A 21,506-nucleotide genomic window follows, 5' to 3' on the forward strand; every position below is an offset into this window, starting at 1 on the left:
AGGTACAGAGGCTGCATCGTCCCTCAGGGGGCCTCTGTAGAGATCCATCTCATTGCATCAAATATAGATGGAATAACTTAAAGCATTGAAGCATACTGTAAAATTGTGTATTTGTTGTTTTCAGTGACATGAAGATTTGTGTTCATGATGTAACAAGTTACAAGGACACCATCCTTAGTGGACATTCTGCTCCCATCTTATCTGTTGCTCTCCACCCAAAAGGTGATTTTTTTTTTGCATATATTTGATTTTTCTTTCTCCCCAGTAATCAACAGACTTGTCTCTTTCTACCATATCTAAACTTATTGAAAGATTAATCCTAAGAAGAATGAGAACACACATACCTACCATACTAAATCAAAATGTAAACAAAAAAAAAGTCCACTCCACCAATACACTGCTCACAAACAGTATAAGAAGAAGAGGACTTTTGATGTAGTTTACCTAGTTGTATTTTACGGGAAGAGAGCTATGCTCGTAGTGACCCGCTTTTGTATCTTTCTGCATCCAGTTTGTTCTTAAAGTCTTGTATAGTTTTAGCACTCACTGTTTCCTCATTTACTTTGTTCCAGATATCTATCACTCTGTGTGGGAAGCTATTCTTTCTCAGGTCTCTTCTGTAACTGTCCTTCTTAAGTTTCTTCTCGTGTCCTCTTGTTTTTCTTCTGTCCCACATTAGTAAGTCATCTTTATCAAGGATTTCCATCCCTTTCATAATTCTGTAGATGGTTAGCAAGTGTGTGTGTGTGTGTGTGTGTCTACAGCCAGTGTTAACCCCTAAGGGGTGCACTTCCTGATGTAGGTGAAGGGGTTGACTAGTTTTATACATGGGTGGCTTCACTGTCCATCTTGCAAGACCATCAGAACCAGGTACCTGTGATTGGTCCTGGGCCTATAATATTATATAAATGTAAATCATATGTGTATGTGTCTGAGTCCTAGTACTCAACCACTTTATCCACATTTAAATCCAGTTGACATTCCAATCAATGTATTTGTTGGTTTGAAATATGTATATTTAATTCAGAATTGGTGTTTTGATAAATGTTTTACTGTGTTTCAGGAGATTACCTTGCATCTTCCTCCTGTGATGGAGACATTAAAGTGTGGAACCTACTGACAGAGTCGGTGGTCAAGAAGTGGAGTCTTCTTCCGAAGACCAACAGTTTTTCCTCCTCCAACACCTTGTGTCGTCTCACTTGGTCCAGAACTGGCAAGCATCTCTTGATACCTGTGGCCAATGAGATCCATGTGTATAAACACGAGAATTGGGTGTTGGACTTTACTCTCAAGGATGAAGGTGTCACAGGGGTAAGTTGACAGATTAAGTGTAAGTCATTACACCATATCAATTGTGCTGCTATTTTGAGGGACAACTGTAATATATACCAAAAGGCCATTTCCCCAGTATAAGGGGGATGACTGAGTCAAAGCATACATCCATGCCATGCCTATCCTAAACCCAATTGTTGTGCTTCTTGTCTTTGTTCTTCGTGGATGAAGGTTCATTCCAGTTCTTTCCAGTATTGACATCCAGATATGGTTTAACTCCACTGGTTCTTTATATGGGAAAAACATCCACATGAGAAATTTATGGATCAGACCAGAACATTCATTCAAGCTGTGTCATTTCCTCATCCATTTATGATCTCTATTCACTCCTATCTTTTGTACTCTTTCTTCCTCACTTAAGAGACATTCCCCTTGCATCCAATGTCTCCTTCACCTCATTCTTAGTCTTCCCATTAAGATGAGGATATGTGCATTTGTATACGCCTCATATACATGACGAATAATATAACCCCAGTCATATAACCCACTTCCTCACTCACTGTCCACCACAAGCATCAAACGCTGACCTAGGCACTCCTCTCAAACAAACGCCGACTCAACATTACGAGCTCATGTGAACAGCAATGTCGACCACCAAACGACACACACACACAGATGAACACACGCGATCAATCTAGTAGCCACCCAGTACTGACATACGATATTACGTATACTGACAGTCCTCCCCTGGATATATAATTAACATGTATGATAGTAGACATCAATACGTAATTAATGCAGTTGCCCCACCCATGTGGGACAACAAAATAATAAGAAATAAATGTTAAGATCACGATTAAAGGCAACTCAAGAACTTGTCCACTCAGCACTTCCGTTGAAGAAAAAGTAGACTTTGCCATCTTCTCTTAAGGGGTGAAAGGCCTTTGATATATGTTGCAGCAAATGAGTAGTTGCAGTGTCAATATTCTTTCATTTTGAATCATGTTTTCTTCATTACTGTAAATTGTAGACAATATTAATATTTTGGTGGTGAAATCCAGCACTTTTATCCCTGGGGACATTGCACTGAAAAAGTGGAGTTGTGGAGGTGATGTAAGAGTTTAAGAGATAGCAAAAGTTGAATCTGATCAGCATCTGTTTATGAGATTTTACTTTCTAATAGAAAAAAAAATACTGCATGGCTGGTCCATAGAGATGTCATGAAAGTTGGTAATGTATTAACTAGTGCAATTATTATCACATATGGCAAAACTGGACAGATAACAGTTGATTGGCTGAGATACTCCAGTTGTGATGAGTCCTTCAACATTTGCAGTTGGTCCCTGACAATAGATTTGTTATTATGTGCATAGTAACATTACTATGATAATTGAAAGAGTATTGGGATGGTTTGAACATAGAAAGAATGACTGAAGAAAGATTAGTAAAAGAGATGTGGAAGGCAGGGGTGGATATAGTGAACTTGAGGGAATGACTGAGGATGAGATGGATGGATGGGGTGAAAGGGGCTTTGAGCAAGAGGAGAATGTCTGTTGAGCAGGGGAGGAAGAAGGCAGGAGATAGAGGTGAGTGGAGAATGGCTGTGTATAGATGATACTGTGATGCAAGGAATGGGGGGTTAGAAAGTAATTATGTGTGAATGATATTTTGATGCAACCCAAAGGGATTTCTCTCCATTTTCTCTTTTTCTGCGTGAGGGGATGGAGAGGGAGGTTCTCCAATTAAGTGAAGTGGCCTTGCTGTTGATTTGCTGTGTCTTGCTGCATTGCTTCTGACCCATGGCAATGGGTGGAATACAGGGATGACCCATCATCCATGAGGAGCCAAGATGAGAGGGAGGAAAGGGTGGTGGATGGGAGTGGGTATATACCTTTTGACTTGGCTACCTCCCTTGTAAGGTGGAAAAAGCCCTTGGTATGTAGATAGATAGAACATTACTGCCCCATACAGTGTCATAGGTATGATCACCTTTTCACATAATCTTCTCGTTGCATCCATTCCCAGATGCCTATTTCTTGTGACACTTTTGAATCACCCAAGAGTGGTTGTGTGCCTTTGACTTGGTTTCCTCCTTTCTAAGGGGAAAGAACCCCTTGTTATATAGATAGATAAAACATTACACTGTGTTCTGTTTTTACGGTTTCTTTGAATTTGAAAAAGGGATATATTGAATCTTCAATTTTTATCACTGACATTTCAGATCATCTCTATTGTCTGTCTTTCACCCTGTGGGGCCTACATTGCTGGAGGCTGCAGGGATGGCCACATTGCTGTCTGGAAGATTCCTGACAGGAAGCTTGTGCTGCTTGAAAAGCACCCCAAATCTTTGGCATATTCTGGACTTGCGTGGAAACCTGGTGGTGATGAAGTGTCCTTTGTGGATGTTGAAGGACAACTAGGCACTGTGGTCAAGGTCACAGATGGTCAACAGGCTGCTCAGGTAAGGATTATTTTTAATATTTTTTAATTGAGGAATGAGTGGAGAGTGGCTGTTTACCTAATTGTAATATACAAGAAAGGAGTAACACTCGTTAGGTCTTGTCTCCTATTATCTAATTTTCTAATATACCCAGCCCCAAGTTTGTGTACAGTTCCAACTTAATCTATATCTTTGATTTCCAATTACCACATTTAGATTTGAACTGGTGTATTGTTTGAGCTTGGGCTATATCACCTAAGCTATTCTACATGTATATATATGAAAAATGTATTTCTTCACATTCTTTCGACATGTGGTCTTTCTTAATTTACATTCATGACCACTTAAAGCCCTCCCATCTTTAATCAGGGTATCTCTTTTAGCAATACTATCTATCCTTTTTAGTGACCTGAACACTGTGATAATGTTACCTCTTTCTCTTTGATCTCACAAAGTTGGTAGACCCAGTACTTTTAGTCTTTCCTTGTATGGTTTATCTGCCAGGCTGGGGACCAGTTAGGTTGCTGCCCTTTGTATTCTCTCAATCTTGCTTATATCCTTCACTCTGTGTGGGGACCATACTACTGATGCATATGTCTTGGACATGTTAGGGTTTCAATGATTTTTTTTTTTATCTCTTCATCCATATAGTGGAATGCTACTTTAATTTTCTGCAGTAGTCCATCTGTCTCTCCCACAGTCCTGTTGATATGTCTGTCAAGTGACAGGTTGTCTTTTATCAATGGTCCCAAGTCTTTCTCCTCATTTGATTTTGTAATGTGTTCGCTTCCCAAGGAATATTTTATGGATGGCCTTTTGCCACTATTGCCCATTACAGTACTTTGTATTTTTTGGTATTGAACTTCATTTCCCATTCTTGGATCCATGCAAAAATAGTATCCAGATCTTTTTGCAATACTCTATCATCCTCCTCATTTTTCACTTTTCTCTTGATTTTTGCATCATTTGCCTTTTTTATTTTGGCTACCCCCATGTGTAGGGGAAAAAAGCCTTTGGTATATGTATGTATGTATGCAGATATATTGGCATAACTTGTTTCTCCCATTATGTCATTAATATAGACAAGAAACATTATTAGTGCAAGGACTGAACCTTGTGTAACTCTGCTCATTACTTTGCTACTGTCCCCATGTATCTTTCCTTCAAAAAGTCTTTAGTCCATTCCAGTAGTTTGCCTCGCAGTCCTCCAACATGCTCCAATTTCCACATAAGTTGACTGTGAGGTACATACATATACCAAGGCTTTTTCCCCCTTACAAGGGAGGTAGCCAAAAAGGAAAAGGCATAAAATTATTCCCACCCATTTCATCCCTGAATACACTCCACACCACTCCACCCTTCCTCTTATCTTAGCACCTCCTGGATGACGGGTCATCTCTGCACCTTGTCCACTGCCCTGGGTCAGAAGCAGTGTTGCAAGACACAGCACATCCACAGCAAGGCCGCTTCATTAAATCGGCAACCCCCCCCCCCTCTCCGTCCCCCCATGCATAAAAGGAGAAGACAGGGAGAAATCCCTTTGGGCTGCGTCTAATTTTGTTCACACATACTACCTCAACCCCCATCCCCCTAATGCCTTCTCTAGGTCCAGGTACATGTAGTCCACCCACCCCACTCTCTCTTGCAGTACATCAGTCACTCTAGAGTACAAGCTTAGAAGGTGCGACACACATAACTTTCCAGACCTGAAGCCAAACTGACTGTCTGTCAGAATGTTTAGCTTTTCAAGATGTTTGGTCCATTGATCTTTCACAGTCCTTTCACATAATTTCACTATTGTGCTGGTTAGTGATACTGGCCTATAATTTAATGGTGTTTCCTTGTTTCCACCTTTGTGAATTGGTACCACATTTACCCTTTTCCAATCAAGTGGCACAGTGCCTTCTTTCAATGAACATGCGATAAGACTGTGGATCTTGTCCTCTAGTTGTTCCCTACATTCTTTAAGCATCCAGTTTGAGATCCCATCAGGTCCTGAAGTTTTTGTCACATCTAATGATCCCAGGAAATTGAGCGCTTCCCTCACTTCTACATTAGTATCTACTAAACTTGGTTTTTTGTTTCCCTCGCTTTTCTCCAAAAAGTTGCACTCTTTTGCGAAGACTGATGGGAAACCTTCATTATTTCTGCCTGAGCTGAGGCCTCTTCAAAGACCTCACCATCTACTATTAACTTAATGATTTTTTCCTTGTGTCTCAAATTACCATTTATGAACCTGTAAAACAGCTTTGGTTCATTTTTGCATTATTCTACCACACCTCTTTCGAAATTGCTTTCTTCCTTCCAGTGAATTCTGGTATAGTCATTCCTAGCTTGTTTGTAAGCTTCTTTTGTTTTATTGCTTTTTTTTTTTCTCCATTTTCCCCAAGCCATATCCCTGACCTTTTTCGCTATCTCACACTTTTTGTTAAACCAATTCTGTTTTTACTTCTTTCTGTATTCATAGACACATGTTTGTTCACTACTAGATTGTAAATGTCAAGAAAGATTTCCCGTTTCCTCCTTATTCCTGTGGTATTCATGAATTCCTCCCAGTTTGTTTCTTCAGAGAAAATTGAGTCTCCCTTGAGTCTCCCTTGCCTGTGTGATTCATTCCTTGGCTCTATTTCCTCATCCTCCAGCTGAAATTCATTTGTAACATGATCACTTTTTCCTATTGGGCAAAGCTAGTCCAAGGAGCTGATGATATCTGGCTCTTTGGTAAGCAACATATCTAATTTTGTGGGAGTGTCATCTCTTACCCAGGTCACTTCCTTTACCCCTCTGGGTCATTGCATTGTGTTCTCCATTGCTATACTCAACAGGGTATTTCCCCAGGAATCTGCTTTGCCACTTGCTTCCCGGTCCTCCCAGTTGACTTCACCACAATTAAAATCTCCAATAAGGACTATGTTACTACTTTATTCAATATTTTTCTTTAGAAAAAGAGCTGTATCCATTAATATTTCTTGATATTCAGTTTCATCCCAAGCTCTTGTCTTGGGAACATATGCCATCATGAAGTGTCTTTTAGTGTGCCCTTTAGTACTGATCTTTAGGTGAATTGCTTCAGCCCTGCCTTCACTCAGATTTGCTTCTTCCATCTTTATGTCACTTTTCGCTACAAACATTACCTCTCCACCCTTTTTATCTTCTCTGTATCTGTTGTTCCCCAACTGTATATCAAATTTTTTGGTGAGTTTAGTCTCTACTATACACGATGTATCAGGCTCATTTAGCCCTAAGTAGTCATTTATCTCCAACCTAGGCGATAGTAAATCATCAACATTAACATATGCTATTCTAAGTTTCTTTGTAGTGCTTACTTTGTGTATAGATGATACTGTTATGCAAGGAAGAAAGGGGCAGGGGATGGAGGGGAAGGGGATGCTTATGTATTTACCTAGTTGTATTTTCTTTCATCAACCCTAAAAGGAGCTGGGAGATAGGGTTGATGAAAGAATGAGTGAAGAAAGACTAGTAAAAGAGGTATGGAAGGCAGATGTGGAGGGAGTGAACATGAGGGGACATCCTAGGATGAGGTGGATGGATGGGGTGAAGGGGAATGTCTGTTGAGGAAGGACGGGAGAGGACAGAAGACGGGTGAATGGAGAATGGTTGTATATGGATGATGTTGTGATTGCATGAGGTGGAATGGGCGGGGATAAGAGGGAGGGTGGAGGGGTGTGGAGTGTATTCAGGGATGGAATGGGTGGAAATGATTTTATGCCTTTTCCTTTTTGGCTACCTCCCTTGTAAGGGGGAAAAAGCCTTGGTATATGTATGTATTTTATGGGACAGGAGCTATGCGTGAATGATATTTTGATGGAGCCCAAAGGGATTTCTCCCCGTCTTTACAGGAATGATCTGTTGTTCAGTAGGAGCCAAGAAAAGAGGGAGGGAGGGCTGGTGAATGGGAGTAGAGCGGATGGGGATAAAATGAATGGGAGTGGAATTATGCCTTTTGACTTTGGCTACTTCCCTTGTAAAGGGGAAAAAGCCCTTTATATACAGTATGTATGTCCTCTTTTTCAGTGTGAGGGGACAAAGAGGGTGTGTGTGTTTTGTCTGTGCAGTTTGAATAGTATGGAATTCCTTGCCAATAAGATTACTGGGTTATCTTTTATGTTTAAATTAATTATATTTTTGTAGGAGACTGAGGCTCGGGTAACTGCTGAGGACCTCTTTGGTGGAGAGGACGATTTTCCACCATCCCACATGGATACAATGGAGACTGAGGATGATGATGAGTTTTCCATATCCAGAATCAAGTCCAAATTAGGTTTTGCTGATGATGAAAAGGGGACATTCCTTGGCCTTCCAGCAGACAGTGGCATCTCACAAACTCCTGGTATGAATATTTCAGTTTCAGTAACAGTTTATTTTTTTCTGCAGATAGATAACTTTTTCTTCTATTCTGTGTGGGTATTTATTTTGAAAAAAAAATTGTGGTATACAGTTTTTTATTTTGGAGTTTCAGTTAGTGTTCATGTGTCATTGGAATTATTTTCAGTGATTTTATTTTTCAATATATTTGAAACATTGTTTTTTGTGGGCTTGATGTTGCAACTCATGCATTCATGGATACATACATACTGTATGCCAAAAGTTATCCTCGAACCCCATTTAATGGGGGTGGCCAATCAAACCGTGCACCCACACCCATTTGTTGTGCCTTTAGTCCTTGTGAATGAAGGGTCTATCTATATACCAAGGGGTTTTTCCCCCATGTAAGGGAGGTAGCCATGTCAAAAGGCTCCCATTCCCACTTCTACCTATTTCACTCCAACCCACCACCTTTTCCTCCCTCACATCTTAGTTCCTCTTGGGGAGCTAAGATGAGAGGGAGGAAAGGGAGTAGAGTGTGTATGTGGCTTTTGACTAGGCTACCTCCCTTATAAGGGGGGGAAACCTTTGGGATATAGATAGCTTTAACATGTATACATAAACATACATATACCAAAGGGTTTTTCCCCTGTACAAGGAGGTGCTAAGATAAGAGGGAGGGTGGAGGGGTGTGGAGTGTATTCAGGGATGGAATGGGTGGGAATGATTTTATGCCTTTTCCTTTTTGGCTACCTCCCTTGTAAGGGTGAAAAAGCCTTGGTATATGTATGTATGTACAAGGGAGGTAGCCATATATACATATATCAAGACCTTTTTCCCCCTTACAAGGGAGGTAGCCAAAGTCAAAGGCATAAATCCACTCCCACCCACTTCATCCCCATATACTCAACTCCCATTCACCATCCCTCCCACCCTCTTTTCTTGGTTCCTGGATGATAGGTCATCCCTGCATCTCACCCACTGCCCTGGGTCAGAAGCAATATAGCAAAGCACAGCACATCCACAGCAAGGCCACTTTATTTAATCAGTGTCCCCCTCCCCCCTTTGTCCCCTCATGCAAAAAAAAAGAGAAGACCAGGAGAGATCCCTTCATGCTGTGTCAAAATATCATTCACACATACTTCCTCACCCCCCATCCCACACTCACCCCCTTCTATGCATCACAGCATCATCCATACACTGTCATTCTCCACTCACCCGTATTTTGTCTTCTCCCTTCCCTCCTCAGCAGACATTCCCCTCTTTCCCAATGCCCCTTTTACCCCATCCATCCATCTCATCCTTGGTTGCCCTCTCATATTCACTCCCTCCACATATGTCTTCCTCACATCTTTTAGTAGTCTTTCTTCACTCATTCTTTCCGTGTGTCCAAACCATCCCAATAAGCTTCAACATGACATTGAAAATTAAAATCACTGGGTGATTGTGTGTGTGTGTTGACTTGGCCACCCCTCTTATAAAGGGGAAAGGGCATTTTGATTCATGTACATATTTGCTGTGGATGTGCTCTGTCTTGCTACATTGTTTCTGACCCAGGGCAGTGGGTGAGATGCAGGGATGACCTGTCATCCAGGAGGAGTCAAGAAATGGGGATGAAATGGGTGGGAGTGGATTTATTCCTTTGACTGTGGCTACTTCCCTTGTAAGGAGGGAAAGCCAATGATATATGTATGTATGTATGTATGTATTTGAAATAAGAGGGGTAGGTGCATGCCTTGGCTGGCTACTTTCATTATAAGGGGGTAGAAGCATTTCAATATATAGATAAATAGACGTATGTGTTGAAATTTTGTTATGACTGGAGCTTGCCAGCTCAGGAGAAATGTAAATACAGTATAAATGTACACTATAGTTAATGTCTGTGCTCATTGGTTATGGTGTGTGATGAAATGCATCTTTTTGTCTTGAAGAACCAGAACCAGATAGAACTGAAAGTGCCAGTGTCATGTCTGAACCAGCTGCACCGGTCATGGCAATCCCAGAGTTACAGAAACCATTCCAGCCAGGAATGTCCCCAGAATTCTTGGACGATCGTTACATGGTGAGTATGCAGCTGCAGATAGTTGTCTTTACCGTAGGTTATAAACAGAAAGGGAGATCTCTGGTTAAATGAACTGGCCTTGCTATGGATGTGCTGTGTCTTGATCCATTGTTTCTGACCCAGGGCAGTGGGTGGGATAAGGTGTTGACCTGTCATCCATGAGGAACTAAGATGAGAGGGAAGAAAGGGTGGTGGATGGGGGTGAAATGGGTGGAAGTGGGTACTTGCCCTTTGACTTGGATACCTCCCTTATAAGAGGGAAAAAGCCCATGGTATATAGATAGATAGAATGTATAGAGGGCCAGTGAGCCAGGATGCTTGCTGGCCGGGTGGGTTAGAGCATTGCTACTTGCAACAGAGGTTGAGCTAACAGTGGTTCAAACCCTGCCATGGGTGAGTTGGAACAAGGGCATGGTTCACTGAATTCCATTCTACAAAGTCTTCTTTAAGATGAACCACTTTAGCTTCCTGATAGGGGGGAGTTCATGACCTTAAACTGAATCATCATAAGGGGAAAGGGCCTTTTGCATAGATGTATATTGTCTGCTCCATAAAGTCCTCAAGTAGTGGAGGGGGTAAATCAGCTCCAGCTGTTGGGCCCTGTAGTGGAAGTGTTATCTTGCTGCATTGCCTTTGATCCGAGGAGTGTAGTAGGGTGGGGGACAAGGATGACCCTTCATCTACAAGGTGCTAAGATAGGGGGAAGGATGTATACTTTGATTTGACCACCCTTTTATGAAAAGGAAAAGGCCTTTAGTGTGTATGTGCATGTTAATGGCATTTTAATACCAAGTATGTATTGACTCCTCATGGGGAAAAAATACAGAAAGGGGCCAAACATATAAATATCCTTTTCCCCAGAACCTGTGGTTGTCTGTAATCATACTACATATTCATCAAGTTTAAGTTATATCAATTACCATGAAAACATGGGGTTTCCAATAAAAGAAACCCAAGGCACTAGTGAATGACAGTTTATTGAACAAGTGAACCATTGATGACAGTTATCTTTTCCATTTCAGTATTCTGATATGGGTTGTTTTACTGATGTAACAGTTTCATGCATTTGTCCTTTCCTTTAGGTTTGGAACAATGTAGGTATTGTTCGTCAGAACAGTGGCGATGAGCTCAACAGCATAGATGTAGAATTCTTTGACACTGCAGTTCATCACAGTCTTCACCTGAATAATCATGCTGGACATACCATGGCATCTTTGTCAACACAGGCACTTGCCCTTGCAGCTGAGAGCCAGGATGACACACCAAGGTAGGCCTATATGTACTTTGTCTCAGTGAAACTAGTTCACATGTCCCTTTGGGCCATGTCAATTTATGTTCTATTCACAACCATTCTCCACTCACATCTCTTGCCTTCTCCCTTTCCTGCTCAACAGATACCCTCTTTTATCCAAAGTCCCCTTCACCCTATCCAACCATACATCTCATTCCTCGTCTTCCCCTCAAGTACACACTATCCATCTCTGCTTTCCACACACTTTTTGCTAGTCTTTTCTCATTCTTTCCATGAGAAAACAATTATTGTTTTTGTTAATAATAGATTATACCTCAACCAATATGTTCTGATTATTTATGGTATACCTAGTAGATTTGTATTTCCATAATTAGGATGTCATATTGTTTTGTACGACAGCAAACTAGTGGTTCATCACTTTGCTGCTTGGGATGGAAGTCAGGAGTGGACCTGTGACATGCCTGATGAAGAAGAGATATGTGGAGTTTGTCTTGGTAATGGGTGGGTTGCTGTGGGCACTGACAAGAGAAACCTTCGCATCTATACCACTGCTGGTTTCCAGCGTGACATGCTAGCTATACCTGGGCCAGTTGTGTGTTTGGCTGGGTTTGAGAACTTGCTTATGGTTGTCTTCCACAATGGGTTAGGTAAGTACTAATTTTTCATGAAGTTGTATTGATACCAACAATATTTCAAAATTGTCACTTTTTATAGCATAGGGGATTCTCTACACAGGACATAATCATTAAAAGTTAAAATCCATAACTTTGGGAAGGGATAAAGTGACCCATCATCCCCATAGAATTGATTTTATTTTATTCGATATAGTATTTATTATTTTCTTATAAAAGGTAAAATGTTTTTGGTAGAATATATAAATTTAGATGAGATTTATCTTTGTTCATCAGGTGTTATGGGTGACCAGAACCTGGGTTATATTGTGTTGAATGTGTTTGGCAAGAAGCACCCAGTTCCTCTTTCTGCTCCTATACCACTTTCACCCAAGTCCTTCCTAGCGTGGGCAGGCTTTTCGGATGAGGGAACTCCAGTTATCATGGATAGTGCTGGATTGATCAAAATGATGTATTTTAAGTATGGATACAATTGGACTACCATTCTTAACTCAAAATCAATGGTAAGTCATGTTCATTGCTTGCTGAAGTGATTGTACTGGTCAAAGCTACCAAGTACCCTCATGCTCATGTCTATACAATGCTCATTTGTATCTCCACCAACTTGAATTTGGTTTATGTAGAGGATTCCCCCATACATACATGCTTCACCTACAGAATGTGGAGCTCAATCATTCCAACTTAGTAGGAAGCTTTTTGTCATGAAGTAATACTGTATACTGAGAAGTTTGGCCACCCTAGTGTCTGAGAGGGATGTCAATTTCCTATATAATGTCAACATCATAGTCCACTGACAGTGTGGGGTAGCCAGTAACAGTACAGTCATAGTGATTTTTTATGCTGTATAAATCCTGTGCCTGCCGCTCTTCCAAGTATATTCACTTTCTTGTCTTCAGCCAAGGCAGCAGATTGATATGAAGACATAGTTAATGAGCATAATTTTCTCATAAGTTTAATGGAGACCAAAACAATGTGAATACCATTTAATTTCCTGTTTTGTATTGCCAGACAAGAGGGAAGAGCGACCACTACTTTGTATTGGGTGCGAGCGAGTCTCAGGGTAAAATACGCTGTGTCCTCTGCAAAGGCAGCCGGTATCCTCCAGTGTTGCCCAGACCACATGTCATGCAGCTGGATATTAAGGTAAAGTATCTGATTAATTTTCATGCACCATGTTGGTTTTATTAATATTTTGTATTAATTTATTTTTCATGCTTATTTTGTTTAGGGATGGAATGGGTGGGAATGGTTTTTATGCCTTTTTCTTTTTGGCTACCTCCCTTGTAAGGGGGAAAAAGCCTTTGGTATATGTATGTATTTTGTTTCCTTTTAAATTGATGTAGCTTGATTGTGAGGTTTAAATGAGGTGTAATTGAATCACCCATAATGAGGTATGGATTAGCATGTGTATTGGTTAGAAACCTCTTGGTATATAGCTTGATAGATGTATTATAATATTACGAACATTTACAGTTACCCTTGTGTGATATGGGACAAGAGAAGGGCACTTTGGAGGAAAAGATACTTCGCACTGACCTACTCATGGGTACTCTGTCCAGGCTTGGACAGGATGATTACGATGTTGAAGAATCCAGGAGTGAAGCCAAGATGTCACTAAATGAAACTATGATTAAACTGTTTGCGGTAAGTGGCACAGGCAATGAAATTTGATTTTTAGTATTAAAAATATTATGGGGTATATCTTTGGGTTGAGGTAGGCCCTCTATCATTGCTATATTTGTACTAGGACCCCTTCCTCTTGTATATTGGCAGTATACATGCACTCATCCAATCCACAAGTACACTTCCTTCCCTTGGATGCATATTAAATAATCATGCCAGCAATTCCACTATAATTATTCTGCCCGTTGTCAGACATTCCACATGACTGCCATTCAACCCAGGCAATTTACTAACATTCATTTCTTTCATTGCTACTTGTATCTCATCTTGCTGGAGCCTATAACTAAATTATGGTTTTATTTATTTATTCAATTGTCTTCTAATATTTTTGTTTCTAAGGCCAATTTATGTTTGAATCATTAATTTATGTGGGTGAAAAAGCATAATTTTTCTTTACAGTTGGCGTGTCGTTCTGACCGAGAAACAAGAGCCCAGGAGATTTGTCAGCACATGCCAACATATCAAGCTGTTCGTTTGGCCATAAAATATGCAGGAAAGCTACGAAAGATGCAACTCGCGAATAGATTAGGGGATGTTGCGGCTGCCAAAATGCATGAAGAATGGGAGAAACAGGCAAAGGAGAAGGAGGAAGAGGATGACTTACAGACGTAAGCAAATATTGTTGAGGGTTTCATGGTCATGGCTTTGTATGCTTATAGCTGTTATTATTTGAATAATTTTAATGTAATACAAATACTTGTAGAAGAGAAGAAATAAGCATTCACGGATTGGCTGCAAAATAGGACAAAGGAATCATATGAGAGGTACAAAGAAAAGAGAAGTAAAAAAAGGAAAGATGTGAAATGGGGTAAAAGTATGACAGAAATTTTTTAAAGGAATAAAAGGATTTTTTGTTAAGAAACCCCTTCCATATGATGACTAATTTTTTTTTTCCTACCTCCCTTGTAAGTGGGAAAAAGACATTGGTATATGTATATGATGATGCCTACTAGGCATCATTAGGCACAAGTGGATGCCTGGGTTGACGTCTTGATTATATTTATTTTGTAGTTGTAGCAGAGTGACACCCATATTCTGTGAACAGGCTTGATCACATTTTCTGTGGTTATTGATATTCGCAGTGAAAGAGAACAAGTAATACAGCTGTAATTTTATTTTTTATATCACAAGTATTGTAATGTGTCATTGAATCATCGTACATCAGGCAGTTGATGCTGCCTGTGAGAATTTGACTTGTATTGGAGAGGTTAAGAGAGGAAGGGGAGGTGAATCAAGTAGAGAAGAAAAGGTAAGGGTGCAGATGGAGAGATAATGGAAGAGATGGCAGTAAGAAGAAGATGGGTAGAGTATATTAGGGAGTTTGTAAATGTGAAGGAAAATAGGAAGAGAAAGGTAGTTGAAGTGGGAAGTGCTAAGAAAATGAGTGATGAATGAGGAAAATGGAGGAGAAATAAGAAAAGATGAGGTGAAAGCAGTTATTAAAGTAAGAGCACCTGGGTTAGATGGGTGTCATGTGGTGTGTAAAAAGGAGGTATAGTGATGGTGGGGTGGTTGATGAGGTTGTTTAATGTTTGTTTAAATGATGGTAGAGTGCTGGAGTACTGGAGAAGTGCCTGTATAGTTCCATTTTACAAGGGAAAGGGGACAAGCATGAGTGTAATAGTTTCAGAGGGATCAGTTTGTTGAGTGTAGTTGGGAAGGCTTCTGGGAGGGTCTTGATTGAGAGGATTAGTAGAGGAACAGGGAGTAATTGGTGAGGAACAATGACAGGTAGGGGTTGCATGGATCAGATTTTTGTGGTAAGGCAGATATGTAAGAAAGCTTTAGGAAAAGATAAGGATATTTTTTGGGCTTATTGCAGATATATGGGATAGGAGGAAAGCTGTTAAGAGCAGTCAAGAGTTTTTACAAGAGTAATAGAGCCTGTGTTAGAATTGGAAATGGAGAGAGTGAGTGGTGAGGTAAAGGTGGGACTTTGCCAGGGATGTGTTATGTCATCTTTTCAATTTATGTGGATGGGGTGGTGCAAGAGGAAAATAGAAGGTTTAATGGGCCAGGTATTGGAGATGGTTAAAGAAAGTGGAGAAAAATGGGAGATAAGCCAGTTGTTTGTTGACGACACTGTGCTTGTAACAGGCTCACAGGAGGGATTAAAAAGTCTGTGACAGAGTTAGGAAAGGTGTGCAAAAGAAGTAAGTTGAAGATGAATGTGGGTAAAAGGAATGTGATGAGATGTACAAGGGGAGAGGATGACAGCAGGCTAGAAGGGAGTATTAAGGAAGAGAGACTGGAGGAGGTGGATAGCTTTAGATACTTGGGGGCAAATTTGGCAGGAAAGGGAGGTGTGGAGGTGGAGGTAGTATGTAGATTGAAAGAAACAAGTACAGACGCTCCTCTACATACGTTCATTCGTTTTACGTTTTTTCGATTTTACGTTTGAACTGACTGTAAAAAAAAAAATTTGAGTTAATTTTTTAGTTTAACGCGCTCTCCATAGTTCAAACGATACTTGCGCATGACACTGCGTCCATTGTTTACATTGTACAAACGACAAACTAATCATGCGTTGCCTCATCCTCCTCCACCATCTCAATTTATGTTGCTTGAATTTAATTTATTTGAAATTAATGTTATTATTTTACAATGTTATGTGTATAATTAATGATTTAGGGGTGTTTTATAAGATACGGTAATAGAATTTACGGATGTATAGTACAGGGTCTAACAGATAAATCCGTACAACTTCTTATCACATGTTTTAAGATTAATATCTCGGGTTATAATAAACAGAGAGTTATGAAATTTTCAGTATATTTAGAAAAGGCAATAAGAACAATGATTTCATTCAATGTAACCACCTTCAGCTGTTATGACGCTTTCAACGCGTTTACGAAACTTGGATACAGCGTTGATGATCTCAGACTTTGATAATGAACCCACAGCCTTCTTGATGTCTGTCTTCAGGGTTGTTATACTTCTGTGTGGCTTGTCACATGCCTTGGCCTCAATTCGCGCCCAAAAATAATAATCTAAAGGGTTTAGGTCTGGCGAATTTGAGGGCCACAACTCTTTGTTCCAGAACTGCACATTTGACCCTTCGAGAAGGTTTGTGGTCCTATTCTCTGTGTGGTCTGTAGCCTAGTCTTGTTGGAAGACAAACTGGTTGACACTAGCCTTATCTTTCATCCAGGGTATTATTTTCTCTTCTAGAACTTTGCAATAGACAACGGCATTGACTTTCTCGTTGTTGTTGTTGTTGTTGTTGTCGTTCCCTAGACTGTCTGTCGAGCAGTCCCGTCTCCCCAAGGAAGGCCACAGCCGAAACTGGGTTTTCCCACAAATCCTTTATAGAGTGTATGTTGTGTTGTTTGCGTGCATGATTGTGTATAGTGCAGTCTTCCATTATGTGTTGTATGGTATGGGGTGAAGTGTTACATCCTGGGCAGCTGTTCACAACACGGTCGTCCAGCCTCTTCTGGTAGCATAGAAGTGCTGGGTGGTGACCGCATCGCAGTCTGGCCAAGTGGACTCTGTCCTTACGTGGGAGAGAGGATTCAGAAGGGTGGATATCAGGGGGTCTGGCATGTAGCAGTGTGTTGTCTTTCAGTGTGTTAATGGAGCGGTGAGTGATATGATTATGAATATGTTTCCGGAGGCTGGTATTTGGTGGTTGTGGAGGAAGAGAAGAGAGTATCTGTGTGTAATAAAGGTCTATGGGTGTAGTTTTAATGTTTCTTGGTGTGTGTGGGTGTTCTGCTATGTAGTGTAGCGGGTGTGATGTGTTTGTGGTGGCTGCAGCAAGTGTTTGTGTGCCTCTCATGTCGAGGTGGTCCTTGACTTTGAGGACTTTTGTTTCATGGTGTAAATGGTCTGTAGGTGATGTATTTGTGCAGCCTGTAATTGTTTTTAGGGCTTTGTTTTGTATGATTTGAAGGGTGTTGTGGTGTGTCTCACTGAGATTAGGAGCCCATGCAGGACTCGCATAATTCATCACTGAGCGTATGCATTGTTTGTATATTGTTATATTAGTTTCTTTGTTTTGTCCAAATGTTGTTCCAGTGATTGACTTAAGTGCGTTAAGTCTAGGTGTGCATTTGTTTTTTATGTTTGTGAGGTGTTGTTTGAAAGACATGGATGTATCGTATGTTACACCAAGAATTTTCGGTGTGTTTGTGTGTGGTATTAGAGTGTTGTTGATGTAGAGATGAGGTATGTATTTGTGTTCTTTTGTCCAGTTGGTGAGAAGTGTTGCTGTAGATTTGGTTGGAGCTATTTTGAGTCTGTTTGTGATGAACCATGTGTTGAGTGTGTCAAGGTAAGGCTGGATTATTTCTGCAGCTTTGTCTGTGTTACGATGTGTGCATGTGATTGTTATGTCGTCTGCGTAGGAAGAGATTTGTATTTCTGAGGTGTCTGTTGTTGTTGTTGAAGAAGTGAGTGAAGACGTCCCCCCTCAGTTGACACCACACAGAGCACCATGACACTTGCTAGTTTCTTCGTCGTTGTCTTGTGTTGAACCTCTGAGGATGAGGAGGCTATCTAGCGATCATTCCGCTTATTGAAAGTCGCATCAACCATGAAAATCTTCTCGTCGGAAAAAACTTGATGACTGAGCCATTCGACTTCATCCAGTTCAACAGCTTTTGGCACCTGGTCAAGTGGATTTCTTTCATTTTTCGTGTCAAAAGATGTCTTTTTCCTTGTGAGAATGAGGTTAATCCCAATTTCTTTAATGCTCTGTGAATTGTCATTGTGCTGACACCTCTCTTCTTTGCCAATGTCGATAATGGTAAGGCTGGATTTGCATTGACACTTCTCTTGAGACCAGCTAAAAAGCGAGGTGTTAGAATTCTGCCCCTTCTGGGCTTGTGAGCAGCTCGTTGGTCTTCGCCGGTCTCATCAAAACGTTTACAAACATCGTAAACAGCTTGTCTGGAGTATTTCAGCATCCTTATTATGGCGCTAGGAGTGTGACCCGCGCGACGAAGTTCGCATATGGCTGAACGTTTGGCTTGTTCCATTGCTTAATGTTTATTGCACTGGTGCTAGTATACAACTGGCTAAATTATTAGACAAATGGAAGTATCTGGAAACAATCAGAATTGCCATATGTTACTTTTTAAGTGCTTAAAACCTCTTCAAAGTTTGTACGGATTTATCTGTTAGACCCTGTACAGTAACAACTTACGTTCATTTTCAACTTACGTTCGGCCATTCGGAACCTAACTAAAACGTAAGTTGAGGAGCGTCTGTAAATGCCTTGGGGGTTTAAAAAGTGTAATTAGAAATAGACATTTGGGAATGAATGCTAAGAAGAGATTGTATAAAAGGGTGATTGTCCCAACACCACTATATGGGGCAGAAACATGGAACATAAGAGAGGAAGAATTTAAATGTGGTTGAGATGAAATGTCTGAAAAATATGGTAGGGGTTACTAAGCTGGATAGAGTGAGAAATGAGGATGAGAGTGGAGGTGGAAATGGAGTTGGGAGATAGGGTTGATGAAAGACTATTGGGATGATTTGGACACATGGAAAGAATGAGTGAAGAAAGAATAGTAAAAGAAGTGTGGAAGGGAGAGGTGAAAGGAGTGAACATGAGGGAGCGACCAAGGATGAGATGGATGGATGGAGTAAAAGGGGCATTGGGAAAGAGAGGAGTGTCTGTTGAGGAAAGGGAGAAGATGAAGATAAGGTGAATGGAGAATGATTGTATATGGATGATGCTGTGATGCATGGAGGGGAGTGGGTGGGGAAGGGGGTTGAGGGAATATTTGTAAATTATATTTTGTCTCGGCCTGAAGGGATTTCTCCCTGTCTTCTCTTTTTCTGCTTAAGGGGACAGAGAGGTGGAGTCACCAATTAAATGAAGCGGCCATGATGTGGATGTACTGTGTCTTGCTGCATTGCTTTTGACCCAGGGCAGTAGGCGAGATGCAGGGATGACATATCATCCAGAAGGAGCCAAGAAAAGAGGGAGGGAGGGGTGGTGAATGGGAGTGGAGTATGCGGGGATGAAATGGGTGGGAGTGGATTTATGTCTGACTTTGGCCCTTTGGAATGGGTGAAAAGTCCTTGGTATATGTATGTTTGTATGTATGTACAAATACTTTTTACGATTTAGCTGTACAAGTTCTTTTATTCTGACAATTTACTTTTATTTTCTTTTAAGGTATGGTGCAGGCATCGCTCCTTTAAGAAGGAAAGAGCAGGAAGATGAGGAGGAAGATGAAGAAGACATTGTGCATACACCTAACAGTCAACAAGAGGATCGAATGGGAGGTTTGTTATCCTTTGGGACAGTTTGTACAACAGTAATCTCAGCTCTATACTTAATTTAGAGTGGATAGAGAATGAAACAGTGATGCATTTCCCAGCAAGTGTAGGAAAATATGAATGAAGATAAATTGACCAATTGGCAACTTGTCCTTCATCCACTCTCATGGAAAAGGAGACAGTAACACTTGGTATCAACTGAATGTTTGCAGTGTGGATTTAGGACGGGTAGAGGTTGTGTAGATCAGATTTTTGTGGTAAGACAGATATGTGAGAAAGCTATAGGAATGTGGAAGGATGTGTTTTGGGCTTTTATGGACCTGGAAAAGGCTTACGACAGGGTAGACAGAAAGGCACTGTGGAAGGTTTTGAGGATATACAGGATAGGAGGAAAGCTTTTAGGAGCTGTCAAGAGTTTTTATGAGAGTAGTAGAGCTTGTGTCAGGATTAGAAATGGAGAGAGTGGTTCGAGGTAAAGGTGGGACTTCGTCAAGGATGCGTTATGTTGCCCTGGCTGTTCAACTTATACATGGATGGGGTAGTGCGAGAGGTAAATGCAAGGGTAGTGGGTCAGGGATTGGAGATGGTTAAAGAAAATGGAGAAAAGTGGGAGGTGAGCCAGCTGTTGTTTGCTAACAACACTGCACTTGTGGCAGGATCGGAGGAGGGATTGAGGAAGTTGGTGACAGAGTTTGGGAGAGTGTGTGATAGAAGAAAGCTGAAGATAAATGTGGGTAAAAGTAAGGTGATGAGATGTACAAGGGGTGAAAGTGGCAGTAGTCTGGAAGTGAGCTTTAAGGGAGAGCAACTGGAGGAAGTTGATAGTTTTAGATACTTGGGTGCAAATGTGGCAGGAAAAGGTGGAGTGAAGGTGGAGGTAGAATGTAGATTGAGAGAAGCGAGTAAATGCCTTGGTGGATTAAAAAGTGTAATGAGGAATAGACATTTGGAAATGGATGCTAAGAGGAGACTATATGAAGGAGTGATTGTGCCAACAGCATTGTATGGGGCAGAAACATGGAACATAAGAGAAGAAGAGAGAAGAAGTTTGAATGTGTTTGAGATGAGGTGTCTGAGAAGTATGATGGGGGTTACTAGGCTAGATAGAGTGAGAAATGAGGAGGTAAGGAGGAGAACAGGGGTGGAAAGGGAGTTGGGAGATAGGGTTGATGAAAGAGTATTAGGATGGTTTGGACACATGGAAAGAATGAGTGAAGAAAGACTAGTAAAAGAGGTATGGAAGGCAGATGTGGAGGGAGTGAACATGAAGGGACGTCCTAGGATGAGGTGGATGGATGGGGTGAAGGGGGCTTTGGGGAAGAGGGGAATGTCTGTTGAGGAAGGTCGGGAGAGGACAGAAGACAGGGGTGAATGGAGAATGGTTGTATATGGATGATGTTGTGATGCATGAGGTGGAATGGGCGGGGGGGATGGGGGGTGAGGTAGTATGTGTGACCAAATTTTGACGCATCCCAAAGGGATTTCTCCCCGTCTTCTCCTTTATGCATGGGGGGATGGAGAGAGGGGTCGCCGATTTAATGAAGTGGCCTTGCTGTGGATGTGCTGTGTCTTGCGACACTGCTTCTGACCCAGGGCAGTGGA

At 41.1% G+C, this 21,506-nt stretch overlaps 1 protein-coding gene across 2 annotated transcripts in view; it reads left to right on the forward strand.

Annotated features, from left to right (window-relative positions):
• The window catches only part of Ctf4 (Chromosome transmission fidelity 4), a 39,622-nt gene that overhangs the window by 6,610 nt on the left and 11,506 nt on the right, over positions 1 to 21,506 (forward strand). For both annotated transcript variants that reach the window (XM_076210502.1, XM_076210504.1), the window contains exons 4-15: positions 125 to 222; positions 1,064 to 1,311; positions 3,494 to 3,733; positions 7,865 to 8,063; positions 9,970 to 10,100; positions 11,183 to 11,367; positions 11,752 to 11,999; positions 12,261 to 12,487; positions 12,993 to 13,127; positions 13,458 to 13,628; positions 14,067 to 14,275; positions 19,801 to 19,910. In XM_076210502.1, coding sequence (XP_076066617.1) covers positions 125 to 222; positions 1,064 to 1,311; positions 3,494 to 3,733; positions 7,865 to 8,063; positions 9,970 to 10,100; positions 11,183 to 11,367; positions 11,752 to 11,999; positions 12,261 to 12,487; positions 12,993 to 13,127; positions 13,458 to 13,628; positions 14,067 to 14,275; positions 19,801 to 19,910 — 2,201 coding nt within the window. The remainder of the gene's footprint in view (positions 1 to 124; positions 223 to 1,063; positions 1,312 to 3,493; positions 3,734 to 7,864; positions 8,064 to 9,969; positions 10,101 to 11,182; positions 11,368 to 11,751; positions 12,000 to 12,260; positions 12,488 to 12,992; positions 13,128 to 13,457; positions 13,629 to 14,066; positions 14,276 to 19,800; positions 19,911 to 21,506) is intronic.

The sequence above is a fragment of the Oratosquilla oratoria genome, chromosome 27 (assembly GCF_046742065.1).
Source record: "Oratosquilla oratoria isolate Oo_2021 chromosome 27, ASM4674206v1, whole genome shotgun sequence".
Taxonomy (NCBI): Eukaryota; Metazoa; Arthropoda; class Malacostraca; order Stomatopoda; family Squillidae; genus Oratosquilla; species Oratosquilla oratoria.